Source organism: Lytechinus pictus, chromosome 19 (genome assembly GCF_037042905.1).
Source record: "Lytechinus pictus isolate F3 Inbred chromosome 19, Lp3.0, whole genome shotgun sequence".
In the NCBI taxonomy this organism is placed as follows: Eukaryota; Metazoa; Echinodermata; class Echinoidea; order Temnopleuroida; family Toxopneustidae; genus Lytechinus; species Lytechinus pictus.
This window is the reverse complement of record NC_087263.1, coordinates 10,692,366-10,718,581: the sequence shown is the minus strand read 5'-3', so window position 1 is coordinate 10,718,581 and position 26,216 is coordinate 10,692,366. Positions and strand designations below refer to the sequence as shown.

Genomic DNA, 26,216 nt, shown 5'->3' with positions numbered 1-26,216 from the left:
GGTTGAAAAGATCTACTCTGAGAGAGCGAACATAATTCAGCTTTTTTAACCTTCTCTTTTTTGTCTTTCTTTTTGGGGGGCATAGCCTCAAAGTCACTCCCCCCATCCGAACACCAGTGGCTCAAACGATCACAGAACTGTACGTGGTTGGCTTTAACTCAACTTGCGACAAAAGAAATGTAAATCATGAGTCCATCAATAATTATAGCTAGATCCCATGCCCAAGTCGGAAAAAGAAATCTTGGAAGTCGAATTTGACTACACTGTACAAGTCTATGGGCCAACCATTATCAGGGTCTTTTTTGGAATGGCACAGTCGGTATGAATAGGGAAAACAGCTCTTCTGGTTTTATTCTGACTTGTGATTAGTGAACACATTAGCCCCCAAAAGGACAATGAAAGGAGTGCTAAAGGCTTTATGTTGAAGAATTGTAATTTCAATGAGGTTTCAAAATAGGTTTTCAAGAAGTTTTACTTCACTGGTTCACTAAGATGTCAAAAAAGAAGTACTGCACGCTTGTTCGATCAGGAAAGTATCTTACAATCTCCCCAAGAATTTTGTTACATTCCACTTTGAAGGCAACGTTATTAAGCATCCAACTCAGTTCCCCCCAAGCATCCCAGACATAAAAACTAGATCACAACTCTTTCTATTACAAGACCGCGTTTGTAATATTGATCCACCATTGGAAATATGTGAATGTCAGACACAGGAGAAAATAAACTTATCAATGACAATGTGTTCAAAGGGTCCGAGAGGAGAATACATATGTTCAACATCTATCTTCAATTAGGATCAAGAAATGGATGTTTGCAGGACTGAAGGCAAGGCAGCATGCTCGGATAAGGTAAGATGGCATAAGGAAAATAAATTTGAGATTCATGAGTCAAAACATTGGTATCATTTTGTAGATGTATATGATAAAATAAGATAGTGATAACATAATGATAAGATAATACAAATAAAATATGATAAGATTTTTCTTTTAAATATTAAATGAGATAAGATTGATCTCTTAAAAGATATATTGGATAATTTACTCTTCGGATGAAGCTAATAACATTCAACAGATTAAAAGTGACTCCCTCTGTTGCAGAGTGAATTTCACCCTTTTTAGAGTAAGATTTATGTGTAATATTCGCGTGTCCACTCTAATTCCATCTAAATTGAGTGACGGCACTATTCCAATGTAAGTGAAAATTCACTATTTTTTTCGTTAAGAGAGCTTATCAGGATAAGATGGGATATTAAAGTAAGATTAGATAGTAGGTGCGGTGACATATTATAATTAGTTAAGCTAAAGTATAAGAATATGTAGATAAGTAAGGGAAAAATGACAAGACACTGTGATGATTATGAAACAAGATAGGATAAGTTAACGGATGAGATACGATAACAAATCACAACCTAAGATAAGATTGGTATAAACAGTGAGGTAACATATGACATTCGGTTAGGCTAAAGTATAAGAATATGTAAGATAAGAAAGGATAAATTGCATAAGACATTGATAATTATGAAACAAGATAGGATAAGTTAACAGATGATATAAGATAACATAACACAACCTAAGATAAGATTGTTAAAGGTGAGTAACATATGACATTTGTTTAGGCTAAGACTATGATAAATTATGAAACAAGATAGCATAAGTTAACAGATGATATAAGATAACATAACACAACCTAAGATAAGATTGTTAAAAGTGAGGTAACATATGTGATTTGGTTAGGCTAAAGTATAAGAATATGTAAGGTAAAGGAAAAAATGATATGAGACACTGATAATTATAGAACAAGATAGAATAAGTTAACGGATGAGATAAAATAACATACCACAACCTAAGATAAGATTAGCATAAAAAGGTGAGGTAACATATGAGATTTGGTTAATAATAGGCTAAAGTATAAGAATATGTAAGATAAGAAAAGGAAAAATTACATAAGACATTGATAATTATGAAACAAGATAAGGTAAGTTAACAGATGAGATAAGATAACATAACACAACCTAAGATAAGATTGGTATAAAAGGTGGCGTAACATGAGATTCGGTTAATAATAGGCTAAAGTATAAGAATATGTAAGATAAGAAAGGGATAAATTACATAAGACACTGATAATTTTGAAACAAGATAGCATAAGTTGGCGGATGAGAACATATAACATAACACGATCTAAAAAAAGATTGGTATAAAAAGGTGAGGTGAAATATGTATAAGAATATGTAAGATTAAAAAATGGAAAAAAAATTACATAAAACACAAGGATAATTACGAAACAAAATAGGATAAGTTAATAGATGAGATAAGATAACATAACATAGCCCAAGATAAGATTGGTATAAAAGGTGGCGTAACATATGAGATTTGGTTAGGCTAAAGTACAAGAATATGTAAGATGAGAAAGGGGGAAATCATGAGACACTATGATAATTATGAAACAAGATATCATAAGTTAACGGATGAGATAAGATAACATAACAAAACCTAAGATAAGATAAGATGAGATTCGGTTAGGTTAAAGTATAGGAATATGTGAGATAAGGAAGGGGAAAATTACATAAGACACTATGATAATTATGAAACAAGATAGGATAAGTTAACAGATGAGATAAGATGACATAACACAATCTAAGATAAGATTGGCATTAAAGTTGGGGTTACATATGAGGGCTCGGTGTAAAAGTGGCAGAGGTAATAATGGCAGAGGTAAAAATGGCAGAGGAAAAAATGGCAGAGGTAAAAATGGCAGAGGTAATAATGGCAGAGGTAAAAATGGCAGAGGTAAAAATGGAAGAGGTAATAATGGCAGAGATAAAGTGGCAGGGGTTATAATGGTAGAGGTAATAATGGCAGAGGTAAAAATGGAAGAGGTAATAATGGCAGAGATAAAAATGGCAGGGGTTATAATGGTAGAGGTAAAAATGACAGCTCTAGGTAAAATATGACCAGTCTTAACCCTATCTAGGCCGGGGTATTTTGGGAGTTCATATGGCCGGGGGGCCTACCAGCCCCCCCCCCCCCCTTGAGATCTCGGCCGTCGACCGCGCGATTGCGCCGAAAATTGACACGCGGGTTGTCTGGGACATAATCTACAAAATTGTATAGTAATTTATTTCATGCGAATTGCTATTATGTGATTATGCTCATTTATGCGTAATTAGTATGCGAAATCGTACTTTTTCCTCTAACTCCCTAAATAAAGCTCCAAATGTTCTAATTTTTGGTAAAGAAACTCTTTGTGGTGTTCTTAGCAAGTGTACATTAACAAAATTGCTATATCAAATCAGTTTCTTATATATTATATTGGTTTTTTTTGCAATTTCTTATGTATTTCTTTGTTTTTTGACCTTTTGTTTTTCATTGTTTTTCAATGAAATCTGTTGGGGACTAATCTGAGATAATAAAAAGCATAAAATAAATACATTTAGACCAGCAAAACTAAAAATAATCATACATTTATGATTTTTGGTTGAAAACACAATTTGCATTTACTTTGTACACAAAATCACGTTTTTGAGCAATTTTTGGTCTGACATACACTTACATAATGTTGCGTAATTCCGGAACCACGTACCCGGGTGACGCAAAATTGGTCTCAAAAGTTGCGCAAGACTTGAAAGTAAAAAAGTCAGCGAGCAGCGCGGTCATAAAATTCCGCGCGGCGAAAAAAATGCGCGAATCGTTGAGGGGGGGGCCTCCGAGCCCCCCCCCCCCCCCCCCCCCGGCCTAGATAGGGTTAAACCCCCATTCAATGAATTTTCAAAAAGCCCCTGCATGTACATACATTAAATAAGAAGTGCATGTCACGGTTAGGCATTTCATCATCATTATGTCTTCATCGACCTAACAATGCTATTTACGAATTCGTTGGAGGTGTGCCGTGAACGCTTTTTAATAAGAAATCAAACGACAGATATTTTTTCATTCAATTTATCAGGAGCAAAATGAAACTGCACTATTCTCATTCATCATTTTATAAATTCCTTTTTGTCTGGCTGTTTTTTTCTATATCTAAAGTTTTGCCAGGTTTACCGATGCAAAAAGGAGGAAGAGTAGACATAAGAGAGGTGGAGAGACAGAGAGGGTTAGGGGCGGGGAAAAACATAGAGAACATAGCGGGGAAAGCTTAGACGTTGAAATTGTCACGAATGATTGTGGTTTAATATCATGTCCTAATTTGTAAGTCGTCTACTATTCTTTCTAAATATTTGAATGACAATAGGCATGCGTTCCCAGGCTTGGCACTGAATATGTAACTGATTATTATAATCAATAATAATCTTGTTTTGACTGGTAAACCAATTTGGGGTCGATCGGGGGGGGGCCGTCTGGTTCAGATTCTTTGCATAAAAGAAGACCCTGAACCTTTACCACTGCATCCAATATGATAATTATAAACGCCTTGATGGTCATAAGCCTTGGAAGCGGAAGTGTTGTTGGGGATTTTGTACACCATAAGCAGCACCCTCTTGGTAATTAGCTTGGTATATATGCTAAAATGTAGAGATTTGATACAAATCTCTGTTATTTTTCAAACAGAAGAAAAAACATTGTTTATTATCTAATTGTTTATTATTTTTGTTGTAATTCTTTTTCTGACCTAAAAGAACTTCATTTAGTTGAAAAAAAAATTTGTGTCATTTTCCCCCTTAACCAAATCCCCTTTCATTTTGGAGTAAAAACTTTTTTTTCTCGGCTTTTTAACAAACCAGCACCCCATATCTCTTTCATTTTTGCCTCTGCCATCTTTACCTTTGCCATTTTCAACTCCGCCATTTGTTTACACTGTGAGAAAATTTATACTTAAAAATCAAAAATTCCTGCAACAGAGTCTGGAGAACACCTGTAATCTTACTGCACTGTGTAATCTTACATGCATTTGTGTAAAATTACAGAATATTGGTATTTTGTGCGTGTACCCTTACAAAACTGTTTTCCCCTTTTTTAAACATTGGTTCTGTAAAATTGTAGAAAAATTGTGGAAAATCCTCCTGTTATTATAATTTACAAAATTATTTTTTTTTCTGTAAAACCTGTTTTTAAATTTTTCTTCTGTAGAATCTACTGTTTTTTCTAATAGTGTACCTCGGCCACTTTTATCACATCTTCCATTTCTTGTCATTTATGCCTCTGCTCTTTTTACCTCTGCCGTTTTTACCTCTGCCATTTCTACCTCTGCCATTATTACCTCTGCCATTTATACCTCTGCCATTTTTACCTCTGCCATTTTTACCTCTGCCATTATTATCTCTGCCATTTTTACTTCTGCCATTTTTACCTCTGCCATTTTCACCTCTGCCATTTTTACCTCTGCCATTATTACCTCTGCCATTTTTACCTCTGCCATATTTACCTGGCTTCCATATGAGATTCGGTTAGGTTAAAGTATAAGAATATGTAAGATAAGAAAGGGAAAACATTACATAAGACACAGATAATTATGAAACAAGATAGGATAAGTTAACAGATGAGATAAGATAACAGATCACAACCCAAGATAAGACTGGTATAAAAGTTGAGGTGACATATGTATAAGGCTGCGTTTATGCGACCTCAAGCCAGAATCATGATTTGAATCATGATTTGAATCATGATTCAAAACACAAACATGAATCACGATATCACAGAATCAGCGTTTAGACGACCTTCATTCCAAAGCTGTTTCTCCTCAGATTCGGGCCAATCCAGTGCGCATCACTAGTGCGCAGTTTGACAGAGGAAGTTTTTCGCACGTGTTTCGGCTCTCGAAAAATATTTTGCTTCCAGAATTCAACCTAAGTTTACTTCTATCATATAGGGTCCATATGCTTCTATTCATCTTGTTAGTTAATCCAAAATGGTGTTCGGAAGTGAATTTCAGCGTAGATCCAATTTAATATTGACACTCTATACTCAACAACAACTGAGATCATTGTCTGTCCAGTTAATTCATTTACTAGAACTTGAAGTTGAAGACATGACCAAAAAATGAAAAGTAGTGGACGATGCGAAGACCAACACAGAATTTGAACATGACAAGAAATGCATGCAGAGTAATCATGTACATACAATGAGCACATAGAGAGCCTTGAGCTTGGCAAGAGTCAAACCGAAAGCCGTAGCCCGACACAGTGAGGTCATATAATCATGATTCAAATCACGATATCGTTTATTCGAACATTTTCGTACGTGATTCTGCAGAAACGTCTTTCCAAACGCCCCTTTTTTCGTAGTTCATGTTTGTGATTCTAATCATGATTATATTCAATTTCGACTAAACGCAATCGTGATTCTGCAGAATCATGATTTGAATCATGATTCGAATCATGATTATAGGGTAAAAAAGTGGCGGATAAACGCACCCTATACAAGATAAGAAATGGAGAAAATGACATAGGATACAAGGTTAATAATGAAACAAAATAGGATAAGTTAATAGATGAGATAAGATAACATAACATAGCCTAAGACAAGATTGGTAAGATAATATGGTATGGATCAATTCCATTCCTTATTCCATTTCTATCAAAACATAATATATAGTATTATAAAGTAATATAAATCGTGTAAGATCAGATAAGAAAACATGATATCAAATATGATAAGATAAGATAATCTAACATAACACAATATTGAATTGGATTGAATTGAATTGAATTGAATTTATTACCAAATATCACTGTCAGGTACAATTACCTGTAATAGTACATCACATATAAACAAAACATTTGGTAATTGGAGCTAACATAATAGCAAGATGCCAATCGAGGTTAGCCCCAAATAATGTCATTATCATAGTTTAAACAATAATTTTAACTAAAATTAATCTTAATATTGTACTTCAAATTCATATTACTGTTGCAGAAAATGGCGATCGTTTTAGTGAACATACATACGATAATATGAGATAAGATTAGATACGATAAGATAAGACAAGAATAGATACGATGCGATGAGATGAGATAAGATACAACTTTGTAAGATAAGATATATAAAATAAATTATGGTAAGGTAAGCTAAGATGAGATATTGAGATAATATAAGCTTGATAAAGTCAGATAAGACTCAAAATGCCTCACAAAGTGATATATTGAGATCTGGAAAGGATAATAGAGAATAGGGCATCATGGATGTTTTATTGGGATGATATTAGATATAAGTGCTTTTAGCCTTTCAATTTCCACTACAACAATTTCCAATATGCACGATATATGCTTGGTCATCTGACACTACAAGTTTAGATAAAAAACATCTTAAGACATAGCAATTCAAAATACCAGTTGGCATTGTTATAGAATTTGGCAGCCATAAAATCTTAAAGGAAATATCAAGATTGCCAGCCTTAAAGCTGCATTACATTATTATATCTCGACATGATTATGATAAAATATAAAAATGAGAACTGTTAATGGTGATCTGAATTCCTCAACAAAAATTAGACATTCAAACAGGTAGAAATGGTTGGTAGAGGTAGAATTACTGGTAGAAATGGGGAAGAAAAATGGGGGAAATATAATGCAATGTCATTAAAAATACCAATTTTATTTACTTAACCAAGAATTGGAATTATAATATTTTCCAAAAATTTCTTTAAATTGCCATGCATTTTTCTATTATATCATATTCGAAGTGTCCGTGTACATGCACAATTCACATAATTCGGCAACAACCGATCGATATCAATAGAAATATTTTGCTCATTATTTTATAACAGTTTTCCGCCGTCAAAGTAAAATCGATAGTTTGAAAAAGCATCATGGACGGTGATTTCAGAGGTTAAGGGGATTGGTGTCAGCTCCCCCCCCCCCTTGTTTTTTTTTTTGTACAGCAGCCTATGTTAAAGTGACCCCCCCCCCCACCTCCTACAGCGATCAAACAAAAATAAAATCGCCACGAATTTTTGTCACAATGAATTACTATCAGCATGATCAGGTAGGCCCCTATCCTGTTGTGAAAGTGTGCAATTTTGTTAAGAAACAGTACACCGAGACGTGTTTTTTTTTAATCGATAGAAGCCAAAAGCTCAAAATGGCTTAACTTAGTTTTGAATTATGGATGTGTTATGCAGTGCGCGGGGGGGGGGGGCTCCGATATCGCCAAACATTTCGACATTTTGAAAAGGAAATAATCATGCCCTTTTTTAACTTCTGGCGTCATTGCAGTGATTATTATAACTTTAGTTCCCCCTCAAATGGATGGGAATTTGATGATTGTTCTTCTTTCATTTATATTAAATCATCTGTGCCCCCCCCCCTTTCATCCTTTGCCTTTTTGCGCATCACCTTCTGAAGTGACTCCGAAATATGCGCCCCTTGTTATATACCGCTTCGTCGGTCCCACTGGCCGTACGCATTTTTTTTTCATGTGGGAGCAAAACATGTGAAAAAAAAATCGAAGGCGAGGGATGGAGTAAAGCGACCGAGCGCATCATGGGCCGCTTTTTTCCCCTCTAAAGTGTCATTGAAAAATTTCATGCTCACTTTGTGTGATATTTGGTGAAAATTTTCAGTAATAAAAGGAGTAAGTTTTCCATATTTATGGGGGCAACTACCCCCCCCCCCCCTGCTGCGTAATGCCATGCATGCCGATCACGATTTCAAGAAGCAAATGCATTTTTAACCGTTTTAAAATGTATGCAAATTTCTACTGATGCTGACCTTTAGGTTAGGTGCGCAGATGAGGACTCTGGAGATCTTGATGAGCTCTCGGTGACGAATGGCCAATCCTCAAACATTGGTGAGATGACAGACTTGGGCTATCGGGACCAGGCCCTAGAGGTGGATCCAAGGTGTAAAGACTACAAAACAACAGGTATGATGAAATATCTAAAGAATCTATATGAACTTTCGATAAATTGTAAGAATCGCGATGACGGTGACGGTGATGGTATTAATGATGATGATGATGATGATGATGATGGTGGTGGTGGTGGTGGGGGTGATGATGATGATGATGATGATGATAATGATGATAATGATGTGGTGATGATGATGGTGATGATGATGATGATGATGATGGTGGTTATGATGATGATGATGATGGTGGTGGTGATGATGATGATGATGAGGATGAGGATGATAATGTTGATGTTGATGGTGATGATGATGATGATGGTGGTGGTGGTGGTGGCGGTAATGGTTATGATACAATGATGATGATGATAATGGTTATGATATAATGATGCTAACTATAATGATAATAAAAATAGAACAATATGTATAACGTAAATGTGCAAGGTCTTCGCCTTGTCATTAGGCATGCAATTTCAATGATAAGATTTGAGGATACTTCTTAAAAAGACTAGAACATTATACTAGAAAACTAGATTTCTATAGTTTAACGTACTACTTCAGCTTGTAAAAACAAAGATATGTTTTTTTTCTCTCCCTTAAGTTCCTTGGTTTCCCAGGAGGATGAAGGAGTTAGATGAAATTACAAATCACAATTTGAATGCAGAAGTAGATCTCCAGTCGGATCACCCAGTAAGTAAAAAAATAATAATGAAACAACTACTGATTAAAATCGTACAACGACTGCAAATGTATATTAAATAGTGCTTTCAAGCTTTAATGTATAGTCTGTTTAATTCTTGTTTCACGAAATAGTCAATATTTTCATAAGGGTATAAAGAATCTTGAACACGAGGAATTTTTAATCAATTATAATCACATGTATTCATATTTTTAAACATTTGAGTTATTAATGGAGTGGTTTGTATTTCCATGCGCTGCAGCCTGTGGGCCAGGGGATTTAGCAATTCCGGCCCTTACATATTTTCACGTTTGAAGTAGGTCCCCGCCCCCTAAGTAATTATTCTTTCGACAGAATATATTTAGGGCTTCATCTTTATAATATACAGCATGCTTTTTCAACATAATTTATTTCATGTCAGGTAAATCATCATTATTTTTATATCTTCGTCTCATAAAGGGATTTTCCGATCCAGTGTATAGACGACGAAGAAACGAGATCGCTGACATGGCCTATGAGTACCGCCAGTAAGTAAGAAATCTTAGTCAAGGGGTTGGACCAGACAAAAGGGGGGGGGCGATGACCCCTTATTCCTTCAAAAGTGACCAACTTGTAAGAAAATGATGAGAAAGTGGGAAGAGAAGGAAGAGAGGGATGGAGAGAGAGAAAGAGGGAGAGGGAGAAAGAAGTAGGTGTATTTAGATTTAGATTTAGATTTATTTAGAACTATATATGATAAAGGCATACCCCTAAAATGTTCACTGAGAAAAGAATTAAGTCAATTACGTCACCTTGCCATCCCAGTTGTGGTTAATTTACCTTGGCGCCGCCTGAGACGTTTATCGTTGATATATGTTTTTTTATGCAAGTAATTTGAAATGTGAAAAGGCAAAGTCGTATATGCAAGACCTTGTCAAACGTATTTACATAGAATTATGTCGTCTGGCTAAGCAAAAAAATATAAAAAAACAAATGTATTCGTAATATATATTTTGCTGTTTAGATTCTGAATCTATGTACCTCTGACTCTATCATGTATTTTGGAATATTTAACATGTTTCGTAATTATTTCATATAATTATCTTTAATTTTCCATCCAGGATCTCCAAGAAAATACAGTCAAGAGGGCTTATGCCCATCCCATTAATTTAGAAGAAAACAAAATAGTAACGGCCAGCTGGAGCAAATCCAAGTGATCGATTTATAACATATTGTATACCTTTATTTGTTTTCTGTATCAGTGGTGATCGTATACCGAGAGTTTCATACACCACATCCGAGAAGGAGACATGGACGAAAGTCTTCACCAAGCTATGTGAACTCTACAAGGATTGTGCTTGCCAAGAATTCGTCAATAATTTTTCTCTTCTCATCGAGAACTCCATATACCAACCGGACAGCGTCCCCCAGTTAGAAGATGTATCGAACTACCTGAAAGGTGAGTGGTGTTGAGGGATGGAGTCCCGGGATGGGTAGGCAGAGCCCCGCATGCGCCTCCGGAAACGGGGGAGGGGGCTGAGTTGGCTTCAGGCCCCCCCCCCCCTCCCCACTTTTTCCAAAAACCGTTTACAAAAACGTAAAAATTACCATCTGATTGTGATTTTTTGCATGGTCAGCCCCCCTCCCACTTTCAAACCGTCCCTTGGAACCTGTTAGGAGCCGAGGTACTAACCTAGGCAGCAGCAGATCAAAACTTTGCCTTGGGACACTTTCCAACATTGTCCAAGGAAAAAAAAAAAAAAAAAGTGAGTAAATCAGTAAATTACCAACCAAACTCTGTCAAATGCGTTGTTCATGTTTTTTAAGACTTGCTCTACCAGCTAATGTTTAATCTTATAAATAAATTGGTTGTTTGAAAGGTTTTAACAATTGTTTGAAAGTTTAAATAGCTTAACTAAAAATAAGACGAAATAAACGTTAACGAGCAAATAAGTGATGGTGATCAACACCCACGCCAAAGATGGTCGTTAAGAATGAGTCTGGTCGGGTGTGACCATGGTGACGGAGTTTAAGGTCTGCAATAAGCATATGGTGTCACAAATTCAAAACTTTACAAAGTCATCTACTTTGAATGATTTTCAACAATATTAATATGTCCGGCACCCACCCCATTGGAAATAAATTGAATTCAAGTCAGGGTATACTGTTTTTTCTTGAAAAAAAAAAGTTTTTTATCATCTTGTCTCTCTCTCGCTCTCTCTCTCTGTTCATAAAGAAAGAACGGGGTTTACTCTCCGACCTGGTGGTGGTCATCTGACAGCCAGAGACTACTTTGCTGGACTCGCCTTTCGTGTTCATCACAGCACCCAGTATATGCGGCATCATGCAAGGCCTATGTATACCCCAGAGCCGTGAGTAAGCATTGCACCCCAGTCAGGACAAAACATTATAAAAAATCATGACAATGTATAATAGCTAAAGGTTAGGGAATTATATCTGGTGAGTATTTCATCAACATTTTTGTCCGACAAGTTGCCAGATCTGACATCTTTCCTAGATTCTGATTGGCTGAGAGGCACTGTTACTATGGTAACTGTCGGATAAAATAGGATTGTCGGATGAAACGTCTGAAAAGTTCTTTTATGAAACTCTCCCCTGAATGCAAGAAAAATCAAGTTTTCACAAAAATCATAGAATATTCCTGAAATAATTTTTTTAGCAATGATATTTTAAAACTTTATTAAAATGTATGTTGCTGTTTTATATTTTTGGTAGCCTTACTACATTTGAAAAACATAAACGTGCAAACTTAAACATAAATCTGAGACTAATCATTAAAAAATGTTACATGAAGAATAGAATGTTATACTAATGTTATTAAAGGATTTACAATTGAGGGAGAAACTATTCTGACTAAACTTTCGAAAAATGTTATGAAAGAGGTTTTGTGCCAACTGGGATATTATGGTAGTGGTATCTGATAGGAAATAACGCAAAGTAAATTATTCTTGACCATAAGTGGTGTACGCCAAGGTTGTTATTTAGTACCCATACTCTTCGGCATCATTTTTCGTCATCATTTCTGTTTATAGTTGAGTGTCATTCACGCCCATCTAAAAAAAATGAGAGGTAGAAATAATGCGGTATGAACTTTAATCGGACTATATTTTTTTAAAGCAAATATATATCACATTAAAAAGGATATTTCCTCTGGCATTTATTTATTAAATTTTTTAATTTCGGTTTTGATTTTGATATATAGAGTTGACTTGATTGCTATTTTTTTATTATTTTTATATCTGATTTCCAGAGATGTTTGCCATGAACTACTCGGACACGTTCCACTCTATGCTGATCCGGAGTTTGCTCAATTTGCCCAGGTTCGCTATCTTCTTGTTCTTGACTATTAACTCTACATGATATAATATGGATCATGTTAATTATAGCGAAGGTTCATTATTCCAAAGGTTCGTTTTCCGAAACACGCATATTGATTATACCAAGATGTTTTGTATGTCCGAATATGAAAAAAATGTTCGGCTGTCTAAATATTGTGGCACGATCCCGAAAGTTAATTTATTCTGAAAAGAAAGTTGGATAGTTTATTCCAAAGGTTAGTTCGGCTTGTGACGATCGTCTGCGTTCGCGGACCGAGGGAGGAGCGGGGGTGGCCGCACTATTTCGAGAAAACTGGGCATGCTGGGGGGGGGGCTAACTTTTCTTGAAAGGATGAGTTGTTGTTTTTCCTGGTATAATCAATATGCGTTTTTCGGAGAACGCAGACGATCGTCACAAGCCAATTATTTCTACAGTAAAATTAGCTTCTTTAGTCCAAAGGCTCGATAGTCCCGAAAATAAACGAGATTCGTTAGTTCGAAAAAAAAAAATGATTATACAAACCTTAGTTCATCTTAGAATCGTCAAACCTTTTAAATGAAGAGCATTGATTCATTTCCAAATAACGATCCTTCGGAATATCGAACCTTATTTTCGAGAAAAAATAAGAAAAAAAATCCTTCGGATTACTGTGCTTGAACCGAAATTATTATGTAAAGGGTTCGTCTCATTTAGCCTCATAGACGTAGTATTAGGCGTGTATTTTATGATTGGATGGGAAGTAGTATGTATATACATAGAAATGATGTTTCGATTTTATTTCACCGTGCTATCTCCTCTTTTCCAAATAATTGTTTTATCAAAACGCAATAAGACTAGTGTACATCGGATTTGCAGGATGGGTATAGGATCTATTGAGGAGAGTTGTGATAATATAGATGAAGGAGAAAATAACATGTTAAGCATTTTAAGTTTTCTTTTCCTTTTTAAAACCAATTTCAGGAAATTGGTTTACTATCACTTGGTGCTTCAGATGAGCAAATTGACAAGCTCTCCAATGTAAGTATGTACTGTTGGGTGTGTTGTAGGTTCTTTTTTGGGGGGGGGGGTGGGTGGAGTGGTGGGTGTTGTTAACGAAATTTCTGTTTTTCACGATTCTTTTTATAAACCATATATTATATTCATTATGTTCTTTATATCCTGTTGACTTATCTAGATGACAATTTTACGTATTGTGTTTAAAAGTGATAATTTTTAGCTAGCTTACTATTAACCTTTTCCGCATACATTCGTAATTCCGAAGCTTCGTTAGTCCGAAGGTCCGGATATTCCGAAGGTTCGTTATTCCAAAGGTTCGTATTTCCGAAGGTTTGTAATTCCGAAGGTTCGTTAGTCCGAAAACGAAATGAGGTTTGTTATTCCGAAGGTTCGTTAATCCGAAAAAGAAATGAGGTTCGTAATTCCGAAGGTTCGTTAGTCCGAAAACTAAATGATTAACTAACCTTATTTCGTTTTCGGACTAACGAACCTTCGGAACAACGAACCTTATTTCGTTTTCGGAATAACGAGCCTTCTGAACATCGAACCTTATTTCGTTTTCGGATTATCGAACCTTCGGAATAACGAACCTTCGGAATAACGCCACAAATGTTCGGATTAACGAACCCTTTTACGTTTTCGGATTAACGAACATCGAGGTATATAGGCAATTTACGTGTTTCGGAATTACGAACCTTCGGAATAAAGAACCTTCGGAATTACGAAGTGTAACCGTACTTTTCCCCCCACAACGTGTCTCTTCCTTCCCCCTTAATTCACCGCCGTCATTTTTGTTTTATTTTTGCCAGCATGCTGGAGGGGGGTGGGGGTTTCCGTTGTTACGCCCCCCCCCCATATACTTTCAGTGTTTTCTCTTTTTATATGTTGTAGGCTAAGTATTGGACAGTCAATTCATCGGCAGCCTTTTTCAATGCCAATTAGACTTGTCTTTAAAGCGTATCAATTTGCCTTTTCAAATTATTATAGCATGTATTTTTTTTATTCATATGTTAAAAAACATCAGCTGCTTTGGTTTACTCTTGAATTCGGGCTGTGCAGACAGAATGGACAGGTGAAAGCCTACGGAGCGGGGCTATTATCATCTTTCGGTGAATTGGTGGTAGGCCTATTTTATTTCTGTATCATTTGTGTTCTTGTTGGAAAAAAATAGATTCTTTTATCTATCAATGGTTGATTTGATTGATATGGTTATTCATCTATTTGATTATTCATTTATTTATTAATTTACTTATTTTTTTTTTTTATCTATAATTCATTAATTCATGTTTTTGCATTTAATTAATTTAATCATTCATAATATTCTATAATATTTTTTTCTAATACAAACAATTATATATAGGCCTATTGGTCCCGTCATTTTGTCATTAATAAACTTATATTTTTTTTTATTTCAGTATTGTTTGACTGATGAGCCTGAGATTCGAAGTTTTGACCCTGAGAGGTCAACAGCCACCGAGTATCCTGTTTGTAAATTCCAGCCCATATACTACCTGGCGGATAGCTTTGAAGATGCGAAGGAAAAAGTCAGGTAAAAAAAATGGTAAAGATGATGGTGAATGAGGAAAATATAATGAAGCAAAGATTGAAGGGAAAGATAGAGGTATGAAGAAAGATGAAAGGGAGGAGGGGGAGGATGATATAAAGTGGAGCCGGATGAGTAGGGGGAGGAGCAGGGCATTAGGAGGAAGAGGAGAAGGAGGAGGACATGAAGAGAAGGAGGAGGAGGATGAAGGGTTGGGATGGCGCAGCTTTGGCATGTGTATGGGAAGTAGTGACACCCCGTATTATATATTATTGGATTATTAGGTTATATTTAGTTCCCTGCACTGCCATGATTTGCGCCACGATTCAAACAGCATAGGCCTACTTAATCGTGGAGTAATCGTATTGATCTTGTCAGATCGTATCAGATCAGTCGTAGCACGTCGTATTGATCGTAGAACCTTTTTTAATGGTCCAAAAATTGTCGCGATCTGTAACGGAAGGACAATCGTATCTTTCGTAAAAAGGATCGAGTTGGAGCGAGGTATAAAGGGAAAAGAGCAATAAGTAAAGGAAGAAAATAAGAAAGGGTAAAAAAGGAGAGGGTTATTTATAGTCGTGTAGCTGTGCATTAATTCCCCTGGGTTTTTTTTTAATTGGGATGTTGTCTTGCCCATTCCCTATAAAAAAAGCTGGGGAAAAAAAGTAAACAACAAAAATATATAGTGCCTACCACGAGAGGGAGGAGCGATCAAGGTTGAGATCGAGCAGTAGGGCATGTTTGAAGGGGCAAATACATTGGAAAGTTGACATAGAAAGAGCGCATGATGGGCTTTCCTGTTTTGATCTGAAGATGGCAGCATTTCATTCATCTCTAATTCCATTATTTTTTCCTTCTGGACAGGCTTTGAAAATGACTCCCTCATTCGATGCAATACAATCCATAATTCCAAGTTTGCCTTGACAATTTTTTTAATAAAAGTATTGTTTGTCAACTTCATTGCCCTTCTCAGATTCATAACTGGCCATGTCTCCTTCTCAAGTAAATTTTAATTTTCAGCAAAATATATTTCTTATGGTATCAGTCTGGATTTTTGGAAGATGAATAAAATTATGTATCCCCTCACCCTCTTTACCTCCATCCCGTCCCTCTTCTCACCCCCCCCCCCCCCCATCCTCTGTCATACTCTCTCCGAATGTATAGGGCCTGGTCTAAAGGTATTAAAAGGCCTTTTTCTGTCCATTACGACCCGCAAACACAAGCTATAAAGATATTGGATCATGATGGCAACAATCAAGACAAGGATCATTGACAACAGAGGTACGTGTATGTTTTTATGTTCTTTTTTATATATATACGGCTAGACATTGCGCAAGTAAACGCACAATTACAAATTGTTATTAGAAATTCATGCCTTTCAGGGGCTGTGGAACGGTTATGAAAAAATGGGGCGGGGGCTGACCATGAAAAACACAATCAAATGGTCATTTTTACGTTTCTGTGTATATTTTTTATTTTTGGCTGAATTTCCACCCCCCCCCCCCCTCCCTCCCACTGTTCTGCGAACACCGCCTCTTACGGCTCCATGACATTTGCTCCGGCGAATTTCAGTGGATTTAACGCTATACCCCAACCTAAGCCTAAAACTAGTACCCTTATTGCAACGCTAACCCCAACCCTATATCTTAGATGAAATAAAGCCTGTAGCAATTGACGCCGGAGCAAATGTCGTGTCACCCCTATTTTCAGCATGGATGGAGTAAGGAAAAGATTCAACAATTAATGACTGACAAGAGCTGCTTAAAAATAAACAGATAATGTATTGAGAAAGATTACCGACTTTTCGATAGATAGATTGTAGATAAATATAGATAGATAGATAGATAGATAGATAGATAGATAGATAGATAGATAGATAGATAGATAGATAGATAGATAGATAGATAGATAGATAGATAGATAGATAGATAGTTTTAGATAGATAGATAGTTTTAGATAGATAAATGGTTTATTTGATAAAAATCATACATCATGGCGGCCAAGCCGAATTGTGGGGCATTTGCATATACAGCTATATTATGAGGACTGCATGAGATAAGGATTAGGGTCATTATTTCATAACAATCAAATTAAATGGCTGGAGTGGGTGGGGTCTTCTTCTGATGCTGGTTATAGAAATCATTCTTGCTTTTTTGCAATTGTCGTCATTGTCTCCTTTTACGATGCGCGGTGATTTCTTGATATTTTGGTCGCTCTTGATAATCGGGCTACTTTACAACTTATTCTATTGGTGGTGGGGGATCCCCCACACATACAATCGTTATCTGCAAATGATTTGATCACAAAATGAATATTGCTGACATAATCCTTTTCGCTACATTGACATTTCGTCCAGTTCCATCTCGTTGCCCTTGCCGGAGTTTGAGGCTTCTATCATGTCTATGAAAAGAAAATATTTGGATAATTGCAATCATTCTTGGGAATCTATGTTTAATCATGTTACTCAAAATGGTAAATAGGGAATACCAGGCACGTGTATTGTAATTCGATCTATGCAAAAAAAAATAGTGAAAAAGAATACCCAAATACCTGTTAATTTGATTTACTCATCAGACGACGGAAGGATTTTGATTACAGATACTAAACTAAATGACAAAAATGTATTTTTGGTTAATATTTATGCTCCGACAGAGAAGAAGAATAAAGAATATTTTTTCTTAAAGTTGGAAAAGATTATGAGTAATTATGATTGTAAGACTACTGGTTTACATGTTTTAATCATAGGATGTGATTTTAATTGTGTTAACGATCCAAGTATTGACGTGATAGGTAATAAAACAATATATAAGAAACCAAATGGATATATGCAATTTGTTAAACAATTTAAGATGGTTGATGTATGGAGAAAAAATTAACAAAAACAAAAAACAATATACCTATAGAAGTATAATAATAATAATAATAATACAGGTATATTTACCCAGGGAAGCCGCTTCAGTTCCGAAAACTGTTCTCCCAGCGGGTCCTGCTATTATTATTACCCCGGCTTTAGCTGGGCTGCCTAGGCGCTCAAAGCATTCAAGGAATTTCTTCCTACCGGGTACCCATTCATCTCACCTGGGTTGAGTGCAGCACAGTGTGGATAAATTTCTTGCTGAAGGAAATTACGCCATGTATCTGAATATGTCATCGAGGATAGATTACTGGCTAGTTCAAAATGAGTTTGTGGATTACATTTATAATATGTCCATTAAACCGGTCTCAATGTGTCCAGACCATTGTGCTATTATTATGACAATACATTTATCACGTAATGCTGCCCGTGGCTCTTCATACTGGAAAATGAATTACTCACTCCTGAAAAACGGCGATTATAAAACTGGTGTCATTAATGTTATCACTCATACTAAAATGAATTTAAAGCAGAATGTGATCCTCATTATATTTGGGACCTATGTAGGTTGAGAATTAAAGATTATAGTTACTATATCTTTTGCTAAGAAGCTTAGGAAAGCCGAGAAGGAAGAATTAATTTCATTGGAAAAAGAATTAGAATGTTTACATGTGCAACTTTATGCAGGTAATTCGGAGATAGAAGAACGGATGATTAGTGTTAAAAGAAAGGTTAATATGTATTACAAAAAGCAATGCTATGGTGCAAAAGTTAGGTCTAGAGTTACACATTTTAAAGAAAGTGAGAGCAATATTTCATACTTTTTAAATTTAGAACATAGGAATAGTACAAAAAAATATATATCAGGGATAACGATAGGAAAGAAAGTAGTAACTCTATTATGAAGTCAGTAGAAAAGTTTTATTCTTCATAGGCTGCGTTTATGCGACCTCAAGCCAGAATCATGATTTGAATCATGATTTGAATCATGATTCAAAACACAAACATGAATCACGATGTCACAGAATCAGCGTTTAGACGACCTTCATTACAATGCTGTTTCTCCTCAGATTCGGGCCAATCCAGTGCGCATCACTAGTGCGCAGTTTGACAGAGGAAGTTTTTCGCACGTGTTTCGGCTCTCGAAAAATCTTTTGCTTCCAGAATTCAGTCTATACCTAATTTTGTTTACTTCTATAGGGTCCATATGCTTCTATTAATCTTGTTAGTTTATCCAAAATGGTGTTCGGAAGTGAATTTCAGCGTAGATCCAATTTAATATTAACACTATATACTCAACAACAACTGAGATCATTGTCTGTCCAGTTAATTCATTCACTAGAACTTGAAGTTGAAGACATGACCAAAAAATGAAAAGTAGTGGACGATGCAATGACCAACACAGAACTTGGAGATGACAAGAAATGCATGCAGAGTAACCATGTACATACAATGAGCATATAGAGAGCCTTGAGCTTGGCAAGAGTCAAACCGAAAGTAGCCCGACACAGTGAGGTCATATAATCATGATTCAAATCACGATATCGTTTATTCGAACATTTTCATACGTGATTCTGTAGAAACGTCTTTCCAAACGCCCCTTTTTTCGTAGTTCATGTTTGTGATTCTAATCATGATTATATTCAATTTCGACTAAACGCAATCGTGATTCTGCAGAATCGTGATTTGAATCATGATTCAGATCATGATTCTAGGGTGAAAAAGTGGCGGATAAACGCACCCATTATACACAACACAAAATCCCGATCTGTTGTTGATCGAAGCGTATCTTTAAGAAATAAATCATCCTCATTTATGTGGTAGTGAAGCCGGAGAATGCGAGGGACTGATCTCAATTAAAGATGCCACAAATGCGTTAAAGGGAATGAGTCTCAATAAAACACCCGGTATCGACGGATTAACAGTAGAGTTTTTTAGGGAATTTTGGGTTGATATACAAGATCTTGTTGTAAATAGTTTAAATGAAGGTTATAGCAAAGGTAAGCTTAGTTTTTTTGCAGAGAAAGGGTGTTGTAAATTTGTTATTTAAAGGTGGAGACTCGATGGAATTAGGTAACTGGCGACCAACTACATTACTTAATACTGATTACAAAATACTTGCTACAGTACTATCAAACAGACTCCAAAAGGTTTTAACCATTTAATTAATGAAGACCAAGTAGGTTATATCAAGGGCGGGAGTGGTATTTATAATGCCAGAATAATCCAGGATGTTATAGATTATAGCATTTTTAACAAAACCGATGGTACAATTATATTTGCCGATTTTCAGAAAGCGTTCGATACGTTGGAATGGAAGTTTATTGATGCTTGTTTAAAGATGTTTATGGTTTTAAAGATAGTTTTATAGGAAATGGATTTCAGTTATATATAATGATCCCCATCTTAATATATTAACGAATGGATGGTTAACAAGATATATAAACCCATCGCGGGGTATAAGACAGGGCTGTCCTTTATCCGCATTAATATTTATACTTTGCATTGAAACCCTTGCAAATCAGATAAGACAAAATAATAATAACATAGGTTTGAGTATTGGTTACAAACATGAAAATAAGAATACTTTTAAGATACTGCAGTTAGCAGATGATATGACATTATTTGTTAGGACAGTTATATCAGGCAATACAGCTATTTATATCATTAGAAACTTTGAAACATATTCTGGAATTCATTTAAATGAAAACAAAACAAAATCTATTTGGCTGGGAAACAACAATCCGACAAATAATATTGGAAATATATAATGGGAGGACGTTTATGTTAAGTCTCTTGGTATTTATTTTTGCAAAAAGAAGCATTTAAGTTTAGAAATGAATTGGTGGGTCTGAACAAAGAATATTAAAATTAAACAGTTGTTACAAATATGGAAACAGAGAAACCTTACGTTAAGAGGCAAAATTTTAATATTAAAATCGTTGATTATGTCGAAAATAATTTATACAACACAAGTTCTTTCTTGTCCTAAAGAAATAGTAAAGGAGCTCGATAAATTATTTTTTAATTTCTTATGGAAAGGACGACCCGCAAAGGTTAAACGGACTAATGTATATAGTAAGCACAATTATAGAGGAAGGTGGCCTAAATATGTTAGATGTTGAAATAAAAGTTGCGTCGTTGAATTTATTTTGGCTTTGTAAATATTTGAGTAATGAGTTAAACCTGGATGAAAATGTATGTTTGATTACTGGTTTCAGCAACTGGGTGGTATAAAAGTTATTATAAATTGTAAATATAATATTAAAAAACAAATGTTTTTTGGAAAACAGAATGCCTTATTTCTATTATAACTTGATATCAACGTTTTTTCTTATTAAAAAGCTATTCAAGAAATATTCAAGCAGATATACAGCATAATCATCACAAAGAAATGATTTGGCTAAATAAAGATATCTTATACAAAGGGAAAATGTTATTTTATATGAATTGGATAAACTCTGATATTTTGTTTGTGGGGGATTTAATGGATGATAAGGGTTTTCTACCTACAGATAAGATTAGCGCTAAAATAGTAGTTAAGGATGGAAGGTGGTACAGTCAGTATGCTCGTATACGACAGGCTATTCAGTTATGTGGCAACGTGTCTCTTTTTTCTAATACAAGTTTATTACAAAAGAAGTATTCGGAATTTAGATCCAATGTTAATGTATATAATGATATTAGATTGGTTGATAGTATTATTTCATTAAGTAAATTGACAATATATTATGAATTGATCCAAGTAAAAACCGAAGAATCTAGAGCAGATGAATTTTGGTGTTATAGCTTAGTATTTGACTGTTTACCAATTTGGACAGAATATGTTTGGTTATTTAAGTTTAAGTTTGTTAAAGGAGAATGAAACCCTTGAAACCAGCTGAATCCATATCAAAGAGAAAAATCAAAGAAACATATTGTTGAAAGTTTGAGGAAGATTGAATGAATAATAAGAAAGTTATGAGCATTCGAATATTGAGATCACTAGTGCCATGTAGATCCTCCTAACGGCAATGCGACCAAGATCTGTGATATCACACACGTACAACTCCTTCATTACTTTAATACTTATTTCACTTATATTCTCACTTTTATAGAGTCTATCACAAGGTGAGGTGTTCTCTTTATGAGATGACAAGTACAGAGGTTTCACAACATTATATCATTGATGAATCGTTTGTCATATGATTAGAATGAGCAAAAAGAGATGTTTTGGGGTATATTTTCAGTGTCCAAATGGGAGAGTTGTACGTGTGTGACATCACAGATCTTGGTCGCATTGCCAATGGGAGGATCTCCATAGCATTAGTGATCTCGACATTCAAATGCTCATAACTCTTTTATTGATAGTCCTATTTTACTCAAAGTTTTGTTGATCTTATTCTTTGATTTTTCTGCTTTCACAAAAGCTAACTTGCTCCAAGAGTTTCATTCTCCTTTAAGGACAATGTACTGGTCAATTTTAATTTTAAGTTCATGTATAATATTTTGGCAACACCAGCTAACCTTTTTAAATGGAAATTAAAAGAAAATGACCAATGTTTTACTGTGATAAAAAAGGTGATTGCAGTCATATGTTTTTCTCTTGTAACATATTGATAATATTTTGGAAAAAAGTTGAAGAAAATGTACAAAAATATATTTTGCCAAATTTTCATTTCCAGCCATGTCATATATTATCAGGAATTTCATTTAGATCAAAAGAAAAAAATGATGTTTTGAATTATGCTTTATATACCATTTATAAATGTTTCGCTGGAAAAGAATCTAAAAGGAAAAATATTTTGTTTTACCTATTAAGATATCGTTTACAGATAGAAGAAAATGTGAAATCCAGAAAACCATGAATTTCCCTCCAGAAATGGAGGCAAATGTTAGCACTGTGAATACATTTTGTTTGATGAATAAAGAAGACCAGCAATGGTTATTTTACCCAAAAAAAATCTACAAAGATTTGATCACAAAATGAATATTGCTGACATAATCCTTTTTTCTACATTGACATTAATCATACTGAAAAAAAAAAACTTTAGTCCAGTTCCATCTCGTTGCCCTTGCCGGAGTTTGAGGCTTCTATGAAAAGAAAATATTTGGATAATTGCAATCATGCTTGGGAATCTATTTTTAATCATGTTACTCAAATGGTAAATAGGGAATACCAGGCACGTGTATTGTAATTCGATCTATGCAAAAATGATTACGAGGTAGAGGCATAGCCCCCCTTCTGAGGAAGGGGGGCAACTTTAAGCATAAAAATGTCTTTAGAAAAAAAAAGTGAAATTTTTAGATTCCGTGTTCCCATTTAATGAATTAAATGAAAAATTTTCAGTAAAAGATATAAGTTTTCAAAATGTCAAGGGGCGGGCTCCTCCACCTGCCACCTGCCACCTCCCCCCCCCCCCGGGCCCGTGAGAACGGCCATGTATATTGATGATCTTCACTACCTTAATTGGATTCTGTATACACAATCAATATTAGATGAAAAGGGGGCTTGCGTTTAAACATGCATGTTTATCCATTACTGAGCAAACCAATTAAACATGAACATCGCGGTGCATTTTCCCGGAATGTTCATTGTAGTTACTGATTTTAATGTTTTTAATTCAACAGCTAAATGGTGTATCAACTACATGAATTTGAGAACAGCGTAATCTTCACTGCAGTAACTATGGTAACTGGAATTGACAACAGTAGACCACCGGATTTAAAAAAAATATTAATAAACGTTTCGATGTTTGTCTTTTGTAGTTTACAAAGATGCATGCACTGTAAAACCATGTTTTTGAATTTCAACCACATTTTTAAAGTCCGTCACTCTAAGAACAATTGTTTTCTCTTTTTAAATATGTATTTTTTTAAGTTTAAACAACTTGTTTCAAGTTAAACAAATTTTGGCCAGCGTTATTACAGTGTAATAACAACCCAAAGCGTAAAGGGCCGGTGGTACCCAGGTATAGATTGGGGTGGGATCCACAACCATTTTCATGTTTGTCCTACTTCCTCCCTCCCCCCCCCCCCCATTCGCCTATTATGATCGTTTGGAAAGTAACAAGGGGTGGCTATCCCCACCCTCTTGCGCCGCCCCTTTATGGGATATAATGATCATTCAATTGCATATTTCAGCTTATAGTTACAGAATATATAATTTACTCAAAGTTATGATCTTGAAATCATTTATTATATATATTTTCTTCTCATTCTATTTTAAATGCATTTATATGTATTCGTTTGTTTATAACTGTCAATTTATCATAATCTTTAAAGGGCAGGTTCATTTTGACGAAAAGTTTTTGTTTGTTGCAAATATACCAAAAAATAAAGTTATTCATAATGCTTTGAGGAAAATCCATCAAAGATTTAAAAAGTCATAAGAATGTGTCTGATTTGTGACATCTTCACAAGCAGCAGCGGCCCTTTATGTTGTGTAATATAAGGTGCATAAGTTAAATGTTTGATAGTGTGAAAATAGTCTGTCGTTGATAAACTGAAGGTAGAAAAAAAATCTTCATTTTTTAGAAAATGACATTTCGTTTATTTTTTTATTGACGATACGCCTATATATGGGAAGCTGCTCGCATATGACGTCACATAAAAAACAAAATAAAATCCTATTAACAATTTTTTTCTCAGGGGCAACTTCCCCTTTAAAGGACAAATCCACCCAACAAAAAGTTGATTTGAATAAAAAGAGAAAAATCCAACAAGCATAACACTGAAAATTTCATCAAAATCGGATGTAAAATAAGAAAGTTATGACATTTTAAAGTTTTGCTTAATTTCACAAAACAGTGATATGCACAACTAGGTGAGTCAGTCGATGATGTCCATCACTCACTATTTCTTTTGTTTTATATTGTTTGAATTATACAATATTTCATTTTTTACAGATTAGACAATAAGGACCAACTTGATTGAACCATATAGCATTAAAAAATGCTAATTGCACATGTTCAGGGAGGAATTAATCGTTATTTCACACAACAGGGAGAAAATTTGAATATTTCATATTTCACATAATAAAATACAAAAGAAATAGTGAGTGAGTGATGTCATCAGTCTCCTCATTTGCATACCGACAAGGATGTGAATATAACTGTTTTGTGAAATTAAGCAAAACTTTAAAATGTCATAACTTTCTTATTTAACATCCGATTTTGATGAAATTTTCAGTGTTATGCTTGTTGGATTTTTCTCTTTTTATTCGAATCAAATTTTTGTTGGGGTGGACTTGTCCTTTAACTGTAAATTGCTCTTTGACAAATGCGGTAACGGAGGACAGATTTTCCGCAATGCAATGTTTTTTGTGTTTTTTCCGGGGGCCCTAACTAAGTCTTAGGCCGATAGTTTTCTGTTTTGTCACCACTTTGTTCACTGTTTAATATGATGTTAATAATTATAATGGCCGTAAGTACGCAGCACGAGCAGAAAATGAATGATAAAAATAAAAACGAGAAGCAAGAAACAAAAGGGACAAAAAATGATAATTTGGTGTAACGTCAATGCAATAGTATGCATTTTGCAACTGATCGAGATAAATCGTGTCTTGAAAATATGATAAATGTCGTGTTTCATGTTCGCTTTCAATTTGTCTTTTTTTTTTCTTTCTTTCTTCCTTCCTTCCTTCCTTTATTTCTATTTTATTTTTCTTTCTATCTATCTATCTATCTATCTTTCTTTCTTTCTTTCTTTCTAATGACTTTCTTTCTTTCTAATGTTTTTGTTCCCCTTCATTTGGTTTTGCCATAGAGTACTAGTAATAGCCTATATTACTAAATAACATGTGTATGAACAGGTAGTGTTGTAACATTGTAATTAAGAACTTAAACCCGATTAAAGAAGCATTTCTTTGCATTGAATGATTGTTTGTTGCTTTGTTGGGTTTCCCCCCCCCCCCCCCCTCTGAATTACTGGATGAGTGATTATTGGTTTATTCATCTCTTGATTGCTTCGCTCGTTTAGTTTTATGGAGTAAAAAGAAGAAGAGGGTATAAAGAGACTTTCTGTATAGGCGTACAGAGAGACAATTGGGAAGAGAGAGAGAAAGAACGAG

At 35.0% G+C, this 26,216-nt stretch overlaps 1 protein-coding gene across 2 annotated transcripts; it reads left to right on the top strand.

Moving 5' to 3' along the window:
* Positions 1-433: 433 nt before the first annotated feature.
* Positions 434-26,022, top strand: LOC129283287 (protein henna-like). 2 transcript variants are annotated; one of them, XR_010296577.1, is made up of 13 exons: positions 495-848; positions 8,648-8,795; positions 9,378-9,466; positions 9,915-9,982; positions 10,697-10,893; positions 11,671-11,806; positions 12,706-12,775; positions 13,734-13,790; positions 14,794-14,889; positions 15,185-15,318; positions 16,477-16,593; positions 23,777-24,783; positions 25,395-26,022. XR_010296577.1 is itself a non-coding variant. In XM_064113773.1 (12 exons), exons 1-11 carry the CDS (start codon positions 804-806, stop codon positions 16,583-16,585), a joined length of 1,149 nt encoding a protein of 382 aa, XP_063969843.1. In that variant the 5' UTR covers positions 434-803; the 3' UTR covers positions 16,586-16,593; positions 23,777-26,022. The 2 variants fall into 2 exon arrangements, 1 of the variants encoding a protein (XP_063969843.1); XM_064113773.1 differs by having other exon boundaries at positions 434-848; positions 23,777-26,022.
* Positions 26,023-26,216: the final 194 nt, after the last annotated feature.

Bases quoted from the DNA above. Each gene is read 5' to 3' on its own strand.
- LOC129283287 (XM_064113773.1), top strand. From the start codon at position 804: ATGGATGTTTGCAGGACTGAAGGCAAGGCAGCATGCTCGGATAAG. The intron at 849-8,647 runs GTAAGATGGCAT...GCTGACCTTTAG, and splicing joins AGGCAGCATGCTCGGATAAG to GTTAGGTGCGCAGATGAGGA. The intron at 13,791-14,793 runs GTAAGTATGTAC...AAAAAACATCAG, and splicing joins AAATTGACAAGCTCTCCAAT to CTGCTTTGGTTTACTCTTGA.